This window comes from Notechis scutatus, chromosome 1 (assembly GCF_049901735.1).
Source record: "Notechis scutatus isolate UNSWTSFEM ecotype Mainland chromosome 1, rNotScu1.2, whole genome shotgun sequence".
Classification (NCBI taxonomy): domain Eukaryota; kingdom Metazoa; phylum Chordata; class Lepidosauria; order Squamata; family Elapidae; genus Notechis; species Notechis scutatus.
Window position 1 is genome coordinate 75,120,996 of NC_142009.1, and position 15,597 is coordinate 75,136,592.

General features: G+C 39.9%; 1 protein-coding gene across 4 annotated transcripts; it reads right to left on the reverse strand.

The window, feature by feature from the left end:
- Positions 1-1,114: 1,114 nt before the first annotated feature.
- CCSAP (centriole, cilia and spindle associated protein) lies at positions 1,115-15,311 on the reverse strand. Of its 4 annotated transcripts, XR_015746435.1 has the most exons (4): positions 14,791-15,305; positions 10,133-10,419; positions 8,184-8,366; positions 4,639-4,775 (listed from the first exon to the last, which is right to left on the reverse strand). XR_015746435.1 is itself a non-coding variant. In XM_087949286.1 (3 exons), exons 1-3 carry the CDS (start codon positions 15,182-15,184, stop codon positions 4,582-4,584), a joined length of 888 nt encoding a protein of 295 aa, XP_087805412.1. In that variant the 5' UTR covers positions 15,185-15,311; the 3' UTR covers positions 1,115-4,581. The 4 variants fall into 4 exon arrangements, 3 of the variants coding, with proteins under 3 accessions (XP_087805412.1, XP_026525240.1, XP_087805407.1); XM_087949286.1 differs by lacking the exon at positions 8,184-8,366 and having other exon boundaries at positions 1,115-4,775; positions 10,120-10,419; positions 14,791-15,311; XM_026669455.2 differs by lacking the exon at positions 8,184-8,366 and having other exon boundaries at positions 1,115-4,775.
- Between the last annotated feature and the right edge of the window lie 286 nt (positions 15,312-15,597).

Consider the following 15,597-nt stretch of genomic DNA (forward strand, 5'->3'; position numbering starts at 1 on the left):
AGCAAAGTTAATGATGGAAGCCAGATTTGCTTAACCACATTCATTTAACAATAGTGTCAAAAAAAGGTACTAAAATTGGAAAGAACTCACTTAACAACTGCCTTATCAAAGGAAATTATGGTTGTAAATTGAGGACTACTTGTGCATAGAATGTTTTATCAAAGGTTTGTCCTTATTAATGTAATTTCTATACTAATTTCAGGTTTCCTTTTGTTAATGCAGAATCCAATCTTAAAAAGAGTTTTTGTTTTTTTGGTAGAGTCACATCATTTCCCTTGGGCAATGCAAGAAAAAAATAGCCTTTGGCACCATAGCATGTTCCTGAAAACTAAATAGGGCAGTTTTGCTTAAAAACTTTCATACGACTTATTTTATGACGTGTGATATAGGTCAACCCTAACATGAATACCAGGTGAATTGATGAATAAATGGCTTTAAATGGCTTTTTTTGTCATATAAAAATAGTACATTCCTGATTTATTTTAGAAGTCAGAAAAAGATGAAAAGATGAAAATACTGAATTCTAACCAATATCATTTTCTATTGGCAATTTTAATGAAAGTGTGTATTAAGCATACACTTTCTGAATATTATATAACTATTGAACTCGGCATATAGTGAAAACTCAATTCAATGGACTTTGCATGCAATCAGCCTCATTTCCTTGGCAATTTGTATAATCCTGTCTTCATGAAAATGATGCAATGTTCATCATTTGCATGTTATGCAATATTCATCATTTGCAAGTTATGCAAATGATGTCATTTGCATTATGACAATTGATGTAAAATAACAAACACTGCATTGATATACTTTGTGGAACAAGCTAAACTTGCTAAAAGCTTGAATCATGCATGCAGCCTATTGTCATTTGGATGTGGATCATTGTTGCTAGTCTGGAAATAAACATGGAACTATTTGATAGTTTATCTGGTCTATTTTACCTCTTAATAGTAGAACAACTTTTCTAATTAAAGTGAGATGAGCTTACTACTTAAAGGAGAAATGGGCGAAGAGAGAGGGGTCTATTCTTTAAAATTTCTGAAGCCTTGCACATTTTTTCTCACAGTCAAATAATTGACTTCATGTATATAATTGAAATACAGCCATGTGATTTGTTTGAATTTTTCAAGTCATCTTTATTCACATTTTCAAAATCATGGTGAGTACAGTTACATTTAAAGACCACAAAAATATGAGAAAAACAGCATTTAGAAACATTCTAAGTCACACACTGTTCCAAGCTTAATTTTTTTCAGGCTTTAAAGTGATTTCAGTGCTCCCAATAATTGAGAAAATATATACCTCTGATTTCTAACCACATTACCCCTTCATTCTTTTTAAATGGATTGCACATAGCAACAGTAACTGTCAAATTTATGGCTTTCAGCCAAAAGCCTTTCCTTTGATCAGCATCTCCTAAGGCTCAGTAATCTGCCCCAGCTACAAACTGGAGTTTGACTTTGAGCTGTGTTTCTTGAAGAACCATACTTATTATCCTGGTCCAGAGTTAACCCTAAGTCATAAACTGATACAGCCTCATATAAGATTCCTCCAAATGTTGATGTTACATGGAAAGGAATAATGTCAGTACAACGTGTGCTCTACTTCCATGGGCCAATACATAATGATTTATCTCTGGCATAGTTACTCTCAGTGCACTTAAGAGACAAAAACTTACAGCTCATTTTTAACGCCATTCTGGAATAAAGATTTCAGTAGATGTCTATATTTCACTTTAAACGCATTCACTGTTTAAGATTAGTGACTTCCAACTGAAGCAGGCACCACTGCCATGGCTGGGGAGAGTGTACCTAGCAAGGATTTTTGTAGCAGTTTTGAGGAGAATGGCTGTATTTCAAGCAGCAGGGATATACATCCTGTTATTTTTCTGCTGGTATTAAGGTTGGCACAAAAGGAAACTTCTCAACAATTAAAATCTACTTAATTTTCTACTGTATTTTAATGAACACTAATGCTAGTGTTCTAGTCTATATGTTCATATTTATATATTATGGCTTACAGAGCATGTGGTAAATATAAAAGTTTTCACATGAGAAACTTGATGGGGGAAAGCAACTTTAATTTATGAAAGACGTTTACTTGTTACTATGGTAAAGAGAGAGAGAGAAAAAGAAGCATTAATTAGTGGTGATTTGCTCCAGGTTAGGAAGACTTCATTCTTCAAAAGTGAGTAAGAAACGCATTAAATAAAAGAATAATTGTTCAGCTGAGATATGGGAAAATATTTGAACACAAGTACATACAAAGGCAAATATCCACAATGCACATTATCTTAAAGTACAGATCTGTTGGAATAGTTGATATATACACAAAAGTGCCATTTGCAAATTCATGCATTTGTCAACCAAAAGCTGTACAGACCTACTGTTTGGAAGAACCCACAACTGCATAAATCAGCATTTAGATAGAGTTACACACTTCAGTTTATGACTGTTCCCATACTAAAGCTTATTAAACTAAAAAAAATCTAAACAGCAGACTGAAACAATGTTCAGCCAGGCGCTTGATGTTCTATTTCTCCAGATATTTTTTTCTTTCTGTTCCAATTTTTCTCCTCACTAATCAGCAGTGCATAGTTATAGTACACGTTCTATTCTCGAAAAGCTGGTGTTAAGGATGCCCTTTGGGGTGTGGGTTTTGTGGTACTTTTCCAAGCCCTAGGATTTTCTTGACATTTTCTAGTCTCTCTCTGGTGCATAAGTGGTAGTCATTTTATACTGAAGCCACATATTGTTCAAATTCATTAATTTGATACATTGAAGGAATACTATAAAGACTGAGGAAACAAATTACCATTCCAAAAAAAAGTTCAATTATATCTACCTATAGATGGAAATAAAGCCACCACATGCAACCATAGAAGAGGTAAAATGACATTTGTAGTATAGTGGTTGAAATGTTGGACTGGAAAGCAGTTTCACTTTCCGCAACACTGGAAACTCACTTGATTACTTTGGACCTGTTTTGAGGGGGGGGTGTCTCAGCCCCTCACCCAAAGGGTAATTTGTGGGGGGGGGGAATAGAAAGCCAATGCAATGAATTCAGGCTTTTTCTTGGCTCCTGGAAAAAGGACAGGATCTAAATATAATGAATATATCATATTCTTCAGAACAAACACTTTGTTCTAAGCAAAAATGAGTTGAAAAATGAGTTTTAAGGTCTCCCTGTTGATTAATGGCAGGTTTTACAAAGATCTGCACTTGCTGTATCTTTAAAGCCAAATTTTTTCAAGGTCTGAAGAAACAGTTTCTAAGACTGAAAAATATTTTATTTCAAAGTTAAAAAATCACAGGTAGTTTCACTCTGTGGTACAATCTTTCAAGTATGTTGCACTTTCATGATTGCCAATGGCTTCTTCTTCTATAGAAAATCACTTTAAAAACTCAGAAATGTGTGATACATTGGAGTATAGCAAAATTTGCAATGTCACCTGAGTTTTGACATAGAATATAACCCAGCTTGATTAAACAGGCAAATGAAACAAATTCAGAGTTTTAATGTTATAAAAGTCACTGTGCAGAAGCCTTATCTAACAAAACTGTTCACTGGATGTGTTTAAGTCCACTCAAAATGAAGCATTTTATTACAAAAAAAAAGTTTAAAACCATTTACTTTCTACAAACTACTCAATAGCCCATCAGTTAATGATTGTCTTTATCTGTCATTTGGTACAATGGGTTCATGATAGCAAATGTTCCAAACCACAATCACAGGATATTACTAATCTACTGCACCAAAATATCCAATTTTGTATGGTCACAACATCTACAGCAGGAATGTAAACCTGAAAAGTCACTATACATTTATGAAAAGGAGAGATTTTTCTTGTTCTAAAAACGTTCTTAACATTTCCAGCTATAGGTCTTCAACAGATACCTCTGCAAAAACTCATGTCTCTTAGTCCTTGTTGTGATTCCATTAAGCTGGATAAACGGCAACCTCATTTTGGCCATTCCAGGGAGGAAAAAATGGGTTATCTAAAGAATCCAATGATCAGCTTCCACAAAACATTCTTTTCCCTGCTAGTTTGTAAAGTGTGTGGTCCATTTTATACATTATTGCCAATCAGCTCATTTCATAATTTAATGAGACCTTCGTTTGTCCAGAAAGACTCTTTACAAATCCTTTGTTGTCAAGTTTTCATGATTATTTTTACAATAAATTGCACTGAAAGTTGGATGCTTTCAATGTAACTCTAGTGCAACCACTTTTCTACTGGCACAAGATTGGTATAATTCAGTAACTATAGAGAAAAAAGCCATTTCAAGAAAATATTGACTTGCTTTATTTAAAAAATTATTACTCAATTTTAATTTTTTCGGCTGACGGTCAATTTTTGACATTATCCTTAAAAATAGATATAGTAAGGGACCTATATTGGTAAACATAGTTCTCATCAATATGGACCCTCTTTTGCTGCAAAGGTTAAGTAGTTAAAATATAAATAAATGTAACAAACTGCTGGAAAAAACCCGTTGATAAAAAATGGAAAACCCTTGCATAATAGTCTGGAGTTTTCTACTGGTGTCCTAGTTGTTTTCAAAGCATTCTGAATTTTTAAAAAATTAGAAGTCTAATCACCGAGCTCGTGCTGAGTAACACCTCATGTATTCTGTCATCCATGGATTGTCTGGACCTGAAGGCTTGGTTCTCCATGTTCTTTCTACTTCTGCTGTGCGTATCCGTCTTTGAGGTAGCTTCCTTTTTTCTATTTGTCTTCTGTTCTTTGCTCTTAATGCAGATTCGTGTATCTGCAGAGACAGGTTAAAAATTGTGGGGGGGAGGTTTTGTAGAAAATACAGCTTTGAAATCATTTGATGAAAGTCACCCCCAAACAGCCTTCGAAATACTAATTTGGAATTTTGATATATTTGTGCTTTTCGAACTTGGCAAGTTTAAGATGTGTGGAGCTCAGCTCCCGGAATTCCCCAGCCAGCAATTTCACACATCTTAAAGTTGCCAAATTTGAAAAATACTGCATTATATAGATTCCTTTTTATGAATACTTCATTCAGTAAGAGATGGCTTATTCAACTGTTAAGTCCTATTTCATAACATTTACACAAAATATGCAAAGTATAATGTATCCCTATTCTGCTTTTGGATTTTGTGAATGATTATCCCTGGAGTTACCAAGCAATAGGTATTCTATGCTAGGATTTCTCTTAATATTTACTAGTACTGCCTAATTGCTTTATTTTTTTTATTTTTTTAAACATTTTATAGCATTATAAATATATATTTATATTATATATCTTTCAACCAACTCTGGAAAGTTCTCTATCAAAATAATATGCAATATAATTAAGACTATTAGTATCATAACTAATGATTCTAGCTCTATTATGAAAAGAGCTAAACGGAAAAATAAAAGAACTGTTTATTCCAGAAGTTCAGAATCATAGAAATAAACATGCTGGATAGACATGTTCCTAAGATGAAGATAAAATTCAAAACCACTATTTTAATAGGTGAACTGTGCCTATAAATTAGCATTGGACACAAGCACACAAAATTTATGGTTTAATTTGATATAGAATACATACGATATTATGAAATAATAGTTCAATACCATTAAAAAGAATACTGTAGGCTAGGGTACTTGTTTTAATGCCCTTGCCTTAACAGAGATTTATTTTCACTATAAACAAAATAACTCATGGAGAGTCTTGCTTCTGTCTTAGTCCAAACATTTTCTTCCTCAATTAAAAAAAAAAGCAATTAGCATCTTGTACTTGCTGAACAATTCAGCTGTGTTACTCATTTTACTTAAGAAAAACAATGTTGCTTTCACTTTTTTTTAAAGTCTTCAAGGAAAGAGATAAATGCAGTTTAAAGTGCAATATTTTTGCTGCTGAACCCAGTATTAACTATTTCTATTTTTAAAACTCTCTAGAAAATAATGCTATATGCCAGAGTAGTCAAAAACTTCATCTCATTACTTTGAGCATGTTTCTCTTATACACTAGATTCTACTTTTATTATGTATTATACAGTAAATTATACTGGTTAGTCCCAAAGGTGGTTTTTTTGAAAAAGCACCTTTGGGGCAATCATGACCTGGATGACTGAGAATCTCCAAAAATATATATATCAGTATTTTAACAAGGAAGATTCTGAAGTACTTCAATAGAATGCCAAGGCTAATTCTGAGTGTTGCAAGAAATGTCCGTCTGGGAAGAAAAACACTGGAAAGATGGAGGCTGCTTGGAAGGATGGTTTAATGGTGAAGCAAAACCACCAAGCATGTGTGATTCTGGGTAGAGAGAGATTTATACCCTCTCTTGGGCTTTGAATTTGAGCTTCCTGTTCCTGTGGCAAGGGATCCTATTGGAACCAACCCTATTGGTTGCAGTCAGACTCCCATAGGGCTATGCAGTCATAGCTGAGGTTGTCTGTGTCCCAGGCTTGGTTGAATCTTGCTGGGTGATGCAATGAAGGGCAATTTCCTATTGAGGCTGAATGGCTTTACCTGAAGGATAATCCCACCATCCTGGAGCTGAGGTCTTTTGTTTTGTAGATAGACTGCCCAGTCTTTTGTAGATAAGCTGGCACCAAAATATCTGCTGAGGGCAGGGAGCTGGGATCATTTGTTTCTGTTTCCTTTAAGATTTTTATTTCTCTTTTAAGGGGAAATATTCTGCCTTTTTAATATTTCCTAGAATATTTCATTCTTTTAGGAGAGGGGTGGGTGCTAACTTTCCACATGGGTCTACATAAAATCAAGGAATATAATTTTCACATTGATCAATACTTTTATATGGCCAAAACTGGTTCCTAAATCCCCAACCTTATCTAAAACCAGTAACAAATTTGCTGGATTCCCTTTGATCAATATGAACTGACTTTTCACCAGTGTGGATTTCAGTCACCTGCTGATAAATCAGAACCAAGAGTTGCAACAGAAAGCATACAGAACAGGCCTATCAAACTGGAGGCCTGCAGGCTGGATGCATCACGCATAGGCCACGCCCACCCTGGCTCTGCAAAGGCAAAAAAAGAGTCACGTCACATGACGCGATCGAGTTTGACACCCATGATATGTGAGATATCAGCTAGGTATTTAAAAAAATGGTTGGGGGGGGGGGGGCGCAGTGATCAACTGGGATCTATGTTCACAAATTGTCTCTACATTTTAATCCTTCAAGTTGCTGGACTCTGTAGGAGAACAGTTTGCTTCTGAATCCACCCTGAAGTTCAGATATTATTATCTGGGCGCTTGGCTTTCAGAGATTAGGAATTGAGGAAGGGGCTTTTCTGTCTTGCGTTCAAGTTACAACTAACTCGATACACTATTTCCCTTGTATAGTGTTTACTCTTATTTAAGATTGGACCCTGGACCAAAAACATATACAATTCTCGTTCGTTAGCTTTTCACATAGTTATGACCATATGGCACGGGCACTCTATGAAACATTACTCAAATAAGTTCAACGGATGTTTTAAGGGTGTGCAAAATATCTTAGTTATGGGTAGCTCTGCTTTTATTCAGGCAGTAAGATGTTTTAGAGAATATTATGCAAGCTTGGATAATCATATTTCAGCTTAATAAGTCAAAATATGAATTTCTTCATCTGCTTCTTGGTCTAGGGCTAGGCCAACTGCAACCAAGAAGCCGTTCTGTTAACAACATGTATTGCCCCATTGTTTTCCAAATTAGAAAGCTATGGTTAATAGCTAAAGAAAAAAAAAACCAATATAACCAACTCACTTCAATTTCATTTTATGTTCCCTCTTGTTTCCAAGCTATTAAGTTTTCTAATTTGGGTGACCATAAAAATATGGTTATTAGAAGATATCCTAGGCTGGCAGGCTAACTCATAGGAAAGGAAGAGCAGAGACAACAAACTACATTACAGAACCTACGAAGCTGAAATATGGTTGGCTGAATACCTTCTCATCTGTTCATACATTCTGTATGAATGTACTCCTCTGTCAAACTCCATGGTCTCTCACATCTTCAGACCAAAAATGCTTACCTTTTGATCAGTCTTTACTATAGGTACCACTAATTTTACTTGAGTAGAAATTGCCATTACATCACATGGACTTTTGGAAATTGGCTAAGGTTAATTTATACCTAATCTTAACTTAACATGCTGTTATTAATTTTAGTTGATTAAGCTAGCATACTGTAACATTATTTTGCAAGAACTTACAGCTTCTCAATGGCATTCAACTTCCTATCAAGGTGGCGTCATCAGCACTTCAATGTTTTGTGCCATTCCTAAACTTGCGCTCATCCTGTCTCATCCTGACTGCTGTTTTTACATATATCTTATGCTGATTTTGATAGGGGCTAAGTCATAATTCTAGCATCGAGAGTTCCGTCCACAGCAACACTGAAATGGCAGCCAAAAAACAAAACAAAAAAACTTTTCATTAAACCAGAATCAACAAGAAACAAGGATTTAGACCCATTTTATACCACGGTGCTATTGATTAACCCAGACATATTAACAGCCCAAGGAAACAGTTAACTATATATTCAGAGTGTCTCCTTTGGGACTATCCCTCCCGTATCAAGCACATTCACAGGCTTCCAGATGCCGCTTACAGGTTTCCCATGGGAACTAGCTTGCCACTGGGGAAACTGGAATTAGATAGGCTTGGATATGACCCAGCAAGGCTGTTATTTCCAAATTACCTGGGGGAGCGGGGGGAGCTCTTTTTAAAAGGAATCATAATTTAAAAATACAGATTTAGGTGACAAAAACCTTTTGGCTCTGGAAAAGTTGGAGGAATGCCACAATCATATCATCCTCTTTAAAAATATACTCTACCCCTTTGAAGGGAAAGCAAGCTTGGCACAGGAAATTCTTGCCCCATCACCAGGGCAATAGTTTTTCCAGGCCCCTATACCCAATTCAATGCATTGCTATGGGCCATGGAAACAAGGATCTTAATTTCAAGTTGTAGGCATTTCAAAAAAAAAAATGCATGATGTTAAAAGAACTTCCAGGTTCCTTTTCCGAGCCTGGATATTGCAAGCAAACAAGATGCAAGGCACGCTGCTGGAAGAAAGGAGATGATCCATTTATTTCCCAAAACAGAAGAGGTTTGCTCCTGTGGGCAGCTATAGAGAAAGTGGGATACAGAGTGTTTGTTTTATAGGGGGACTGATCCTTGGTGTGACCTTGGCGGGTGTGTGTGTGTGTGTGTGTGTGTGTTTGTGCTGTTTCTATGTGTGACTCTGTCAAAAGGTCAATTTTAATTGTCCTTTCTGGTGTCTGTTGGTTTGCCTTTTGTTGTGTAGGTGGTGTCTGGGCAGCCTGTTTAAAGGTGTGGGGGAGTGTGAATGAACAGGGTTTTTTTGTCTGATTAATTACACGTGCCCAGGTACTTGATTTGGTGTTTGGTTTTGCTATTGTCAGTTGATAGCTTAGCAGAGGTGCCATTTAGCAATCTACAAGGTATTTCGCATAGTTTCTGGTCTCAGTGGATCATGGATTTGGGTTAATGATTAAGGGATAGCTGAGAGAGTGAGAGAAATAAAGTTAATTTGGAATAATTTCCTCTGGTTATTAATTTTATAATAATAGGATTATTAATCCCTTGATGATTACAATAAAATTATTTTCACACTGGAATAATGGGCCAGCAAAAAGCTAACATGGGCCATGTTACTCTAGACAAGTGCATAGGCAGCAAAAAAGTAAGTGCATGTCGGTCAAAAGGGCAGGCAAACCACATCCAAAGATTTTTCCATCTCCCAGTGTGAGTGTCTTTGGACAAAGGTGAGCCTGCTCTTATAAAGCAGGTGTCCAAAGTAGCTTCAGACACGGGGACCTCAATAGGAGGGGAACAATCTAAAACTTAGAGCATGATGTCCTAGATATCCTATCCAATAAGTAACACAATAAAAAAGTTTTTATTTAAAAAAATGTTTACTTCTGACTGTGTTCAGCATCCCATGACACAAAGGCAGGGGAGCAGCAAAATGCTAATTCATCTTGGACCGCAAATACGCTGCCTAACACAGGGCTAAGCATAAATCCGAATATTTAGACCAGTGTTTTTCAAATGTGCCACCTTTAATATGGGTGGACTTCAATTCCCAGAATTCCCCAGCCAGTATCTTCCTAAAACACATACTTCTTTCGCTTACTTCATTTACTGAAGCAGATGCCCGGACGTTGTGTGTCTTCTGACTGCCTGTGTCAGTCTGCTTTTCACCCCAGCCGTACAAAGCAAATGGGTGCTTTATTCCCAATGTTGCTTCAGTCTTTTGTGGGCTTTTTGCTGCTTTTCTGTCACCTTGTCTACCAGGAACACTCTTCTGCCTTAAAGGCTGCATTTGCGCACCACTTGAACTGTCGATTCCTTTCCCTGCAGTTGTCCTTTCATCTTTCTTGACAATAGCCTTCCCTTGAGATTGTTCTTGAATGTCAGCCTCTGGGAAGAAAATGGCAAATGAACATTGTTTTAGCCTGCTCAAACTTGCATACGTCTACTTTCATCTACCCGTCTACTTTCGCGGCATAACTCTTTTGATGGATTAAGAACCGAAGAATAGCCATTGCAGGCTTAAGAGTGCAAGGTGGCTCACTTTAATTCTCTCTTATGCCACATTTGCACCTTAGGAGAAATAGCTGTTTGTATCAAATTCATTTAATTTCCCTTTCCCGAGGAGCCAATAGCAACAGCACGTAGACTTATATACGGCTTCACAGTGCTTTACAGCCCTCTCCAGGGTTGTAGGCGGTTCGGTGGGCGTGGGTAGGTGGGCGTGGCTATGTGACTGGGTGGGTGTGGCTTCTTCTTTTGCAGCAACCCCCCCCCCTTTTTTTTTTCCTCTTGGGCCTCAGGGAAGTCTCGGGGGGAGGAGCATTTTTGCTCCCAGAAGGCTTCCCTGGGGCCCAGGAAGGCAAAATATGGAGCACGGGGGAACTGGTCCAAACCAGTAGAATCCCACCCCTGGCCCTCTCTTAAGGGGTTTACAACATCAGCATATTGCCCCCAACAATCTGGGTCTTAATTTTACCAACCTTGGAAGGATGGAAGGCTGAATCAACCTTGAGCCTGGTGAGATTTGAACTGCCAAATTGCAGGCAGGTAGCCTGCAGTACTGCATTCTAATCACTGCGCCACCGTGGCTCTCAATAACTTGTTCATCCCTCCCATTTTCTTTAATTCCCAACAATCCGGTGAGATAGGTTAGTCTGAGAAATATTATTGCCTCAAACCTCATAGGTGAATGGAGAAGTGAACCAGAGTTAGATCTGATTCTAAATCCAACAGTAAAGCTGTAGCAGCAAAGGAAGGACATCCAGAAATGGCCATACAATATTCCAGTACTTTCCCCCAAGCAGACAGCAGATCAGGAGGAACCATAGATTGTGCTGTGTGAGGTGGGGGGAAAAGTGTCTCTTCCATCTCAGCTGCTGCCATTTGGGGCTGTGTTACAATTCCCACAAAAATCTGCAAATCCTGCTTATTTTTGGCTGGCATCTAAAAGCTTATGCAACTTTTAAAGTGCATGCTACCATGGCAATGACTTACATAAGCAGCAAGCTGTGTTTCAGTTTGAAAATCACCAATCTTATCTGAGTTGAGTATATATTGTATAAATATGATTCTTATTATTGAAAGGCTATGGGGAAGACCGTACTTTAGCCATTTAATTAGGAGTAACAGAAGGCTACTTAAACAATAGTTTTAACATTAGAAATATAATAATGTCCATGGTATCAGTCTGACATCAGCAAGATGACTAAGGATCATCTAAGCCAGTATCATATTACATCATCCTTAAATAATTAGCAACACTATATTGAAAATTTGCCCAGTGATCTATTTATTCTGTCTACTATCATTTATAATAATATATGCCATGTATCAATTGTACATGTGTCTTCCATTTGTTCTATTTGCAGATTCTATGGAAAGAGAACCACATTTCATAATATTAGCATTTCAGAGCCTTTTTGTAAAATTGGTTTCTATCTGCCAGCGAAGTGCTAGTCTCACCAATGTATTTCACAAATGAACTGAAACTAAACTCTGAGTGGACCTATAGCAATAGCAGTTAGATGTATATATCACTTCACAGTGCTTTACAGCCTTCTCTAAGCATTTTACAGAGTCAGGATATTGCCTCCAACAATCTGGGTCCTCATTTTACCAACCTCTGAAGAATGGAAGGCTAGGTAAATTTTGAGCCAATGAGAATCGAACTGCTGGCAGTCGGTAGAATTAGCCTGCATTCTAGCCACTGCACCACCACAACTCTTACAGCTAATATAATTCCAAGTGAACCAGAAAATGTATCTGTTAAGTCTTCAAGAAGGTGGGATTGCAAACCAATCAAAGACCTGTTTGAGACCATGGTGAACAATGTTTTGGCAGCTGGACAGCACCACTGAATTATTTTAGAGGAAAGACCCCTGGCATGCATAAGACCAAATTGGGATTTCTTAGGGTTTTCCCCTCCAGGTTTCGAGAGGTTGATTGAGGGACATTGAGTTATGTTAAGCATACTAAAGGGTTGCACTTAAGATGTTTCCCATCTTAAAAGTAGGAAATTATCCTGCCAATTTTGCAAACAATGGAAATGGTTTCAGAGACCATGAATTCCCTAGTCAAAAGCAGGCTGTCATAGTCTGGCTTTGGCAGGAGCATGAGGTATATAAATTGATAAATACTCAGCTATTCTGCTAACTTCCTTATGTTATTTATGTCTCTATATCAGGTCTCCAAACTTGGCAACTTTAAGACTTGTGGACTTCAACTCCCAGAATTCTCTAGCCAGCATAGCATAGCACACCTGAGGGACCTATGGTATGCTGGCTGGAGAATTCTGGGAGTTGAAGTCCACAAGTCTTAAAGTTGCCAAGCTTGGGGACCCCTGCTCTATATGAAGGATAATCATTTGAATGAGTTTCAAAATAGGATATTTACTCTATTACTATTATCTATTTAATCTACTCATGATATTATGAGGCTGGCTTTGAAAACAGTTTCAAATAACAGATGTTCTGATGAAGCATGTTAGATTAAAATATATTTCAAATTAATTGCAGGAGATTGTTCGTGAAATGTGTGGTTTCACATTATGACGTATAATTCCAACCATGGATGCACTGATTGCATTTGTTGTAAGCTGCCCTGAGAAGATTCTGTCCTGATGGCATTGTAAAACATATGAAATAAATGATAGTTCCGTCTTCTTTTAAAATTGACAAATTCTGGAGATTGGAAGTCAACCAAGTTAAGAGTTAGGCACAAGTAAGCCTGTTGATTTTAGCACAGGGTGTTTTCAAAACCTGATCTGCACCCAGCTTGGATTCAAAGCAGTTAATCTGTTGCGTTAGTATGGTTAGTTTGTAGCTTAGAGAAAGCAAGGGGCTTACCTTTGATTTACCTTTAAAGGAAGCTTGTTTTACCACTCAAATAAGGCCATTTGGCAGTGTTTAATCTACAAAGCACAGAGCAGTTATGTAACTTTAAAGTAACTAAAGATCTTTAAAGCTCAGGAACATGTTGAAATGCATAGCAACAAATACAAGGCCAGAACTGTATACCCACATATTCTCCTCTGAGAGGGAGGGGGAGGGAGGGATCCTAATTAGGGTGGAAGCTAAAAAAAACAGGAGGAAGGAAATCAAAGCTTAGAAGTTGGTCCCTGGGTGATCAGATCTCTAAATCAGCCAGCTGCCACCTTGCAGTAAGGTCACCCAAGCCGTAATGGATTAAGCTTTCCCACACAACCTCGCAAGGCAGAGCAGCCTCCTCCCCATCCCCAGTCGGGTTCCTGCAGGAAAAGAAAGGCCGATCCGCCTTCGCCCGTTCCCTGCCAGATGGGGTTCTCTCATGAGGAGAACTGGGCCATAATCCCCGCTCAGTGGCAAGAGACACACGTCAAGATCGCAGGAAAAGGCCGCTGGGTCCTTAGGCCGACCGGTTTCCCACCCGCTAGCCCTGCACGGAAGAGCGTAAAGCGAAAAATCCAAGCCAAAGCCTCCGCGCCCCTCGCAATTCGGTCGATTCAAAACACGCAGCTCCACTGCACGAAGGAAGAAGCCCCTGAAAGCGAATATTCGGGCCAACTGGCTTCCCAGCGGCCCCCATTTCACGGGCAAACCGACTGCCCGCCTCCGCCCGCCTGTCTTCCTGAGGCAAACGGCCTAGCGGCTCAAGGTCATTGCAGACTCTTGGGGAGGGCTCTCTCCCCCCACCAGCCCCAAATCATCCTCACCCGTTACACCCGAGGGAGCAGCGCTGCTCTGGTACCCGGCCTAGAGGCACACACGGGCGGCTCTAAGGGACGAAGGGTAGCAGCGATGGCTCGAGTACTCTGCAGGGGCGGCAAGAGGTTGCAAAAATCCGGACAAATTGCGTCCGGAAAGGAAAAGTCGGGTGTTTGTTTGTTTGTTTTTAGGTGGGGGCCGGAATCACTTTGCCTGCTATACTGTACAGAGAGCACTGCCCTTGTTTTCTGAGTCGGTTCGAGCCTACTAGCCTGCCTGTCGCTCCCTTCCACCTGCCCTCTGCGCTCGGATCCACCGCTTTTGTTGCCTTAGGCAAATGCAGAAGTTCCTCGAGGGACCCGCGTCGATTCTGCCGTGGATGGCGACGTTGTGTTGTTGTTGCTGTTTTGCTTCTCTTCATGACTGATAGGCCTGGCGGAGAGCCTTGAGCTGCGGAGCCCAAAGCTCAGCCCCACCGCCTCGATTCTATTCACGCCACTGAGTCACTCCAAGAAGACTGTTTACCCGCCATCCCAGCCCATCCTTCAATTTCCCCAAGCATTGGAGGAGCACATACCGGGTCCGTCGGGGGGCTCCGCCGGCGCCGGACTGGAAGCCACATCCTCTCCAGGCGCGCCGATCCTCCTGTCGAAAGTCAGATCGCCGCCGGGGACTTCGATTTCCCCCGCAGGATGCGCCTTTTCCTCCTCGGGCTGCCGGACAACTGGAGGGCTGTTATTGCCCTGGGACGATGGGGAGCTGCCGCTGCTGCCGCCGCCGCCGCTGCTTCCGTTCAGGCTGCTGTCCTGCTCCCAGTCGTCCCAAAACCAAGGCCGATGCGCCTGTTCTAAGAGGCGTCGGCTCAGCCGGTAGCGCAGTAACTCCTGGTAGCAGGGGCCGCACGCCTCCCATTTCGGTTCTTTAAAGCACTTCATGTACTCGCTTTTCACGCACCGCGACGGCAGCACCATCTCGCGAATCGCCTTCCAAGCCCAGCTGCTCCGCGGGATCTCTTCCCTCCGATCGGGGAATTGATCACCGCCCGAAAACACACACACACACAACACAACAACACTCCTACTTCACGTTCTTCACCCCCCACCCTCCCGCTGGAACGTTTAAACACAAACAGCAGCGTTTGGTAGCCGCCTCCGCTCCCTTCAGCCAATCGACGTTCGAGGTGGAGGTTCTGTGCCTACGTCACAAAGCAGGCTTTTTAAGCTCTTCGAAAACATCGAAGCACCTTCTGGTGCTTGGCGGTTTAATGGAGGGGATGGAGAGACAGTCGAATCATGAAATAAAGAGGAAGGGGGCAACAAGCATTTCTCTTCGATTTCGTTCCGGAAACGAGAGCATACTCCCTTCGTAATCCCCAGATCCGAAC

Excerpts from the sequence above, each read along its gene's own strand:
- CCSAP (XM_087949281.1), bottom strand. The coding sequence starts at position 15,184 with ATGGTGCTGCCGTCGCGGTGCGTGAAAAGCGAGTACATGAAGTGCTTT. Across the intron at positions 10,420-14,790 it reads GGAGCCCCCCGACGGACCCG|AGGCTGACATTCAAGAACAA; the intron begins GTATGTGCTCCT and ends TTTTCTTCCCAG. Across the intron at positions 4,776-10,056 it reads GAAGTCCACCCATATTAAAG|ATACACGAATCTGCATTAAG; the intron begins GTGGCACATTTG and ends CTGTCTCTGCAG.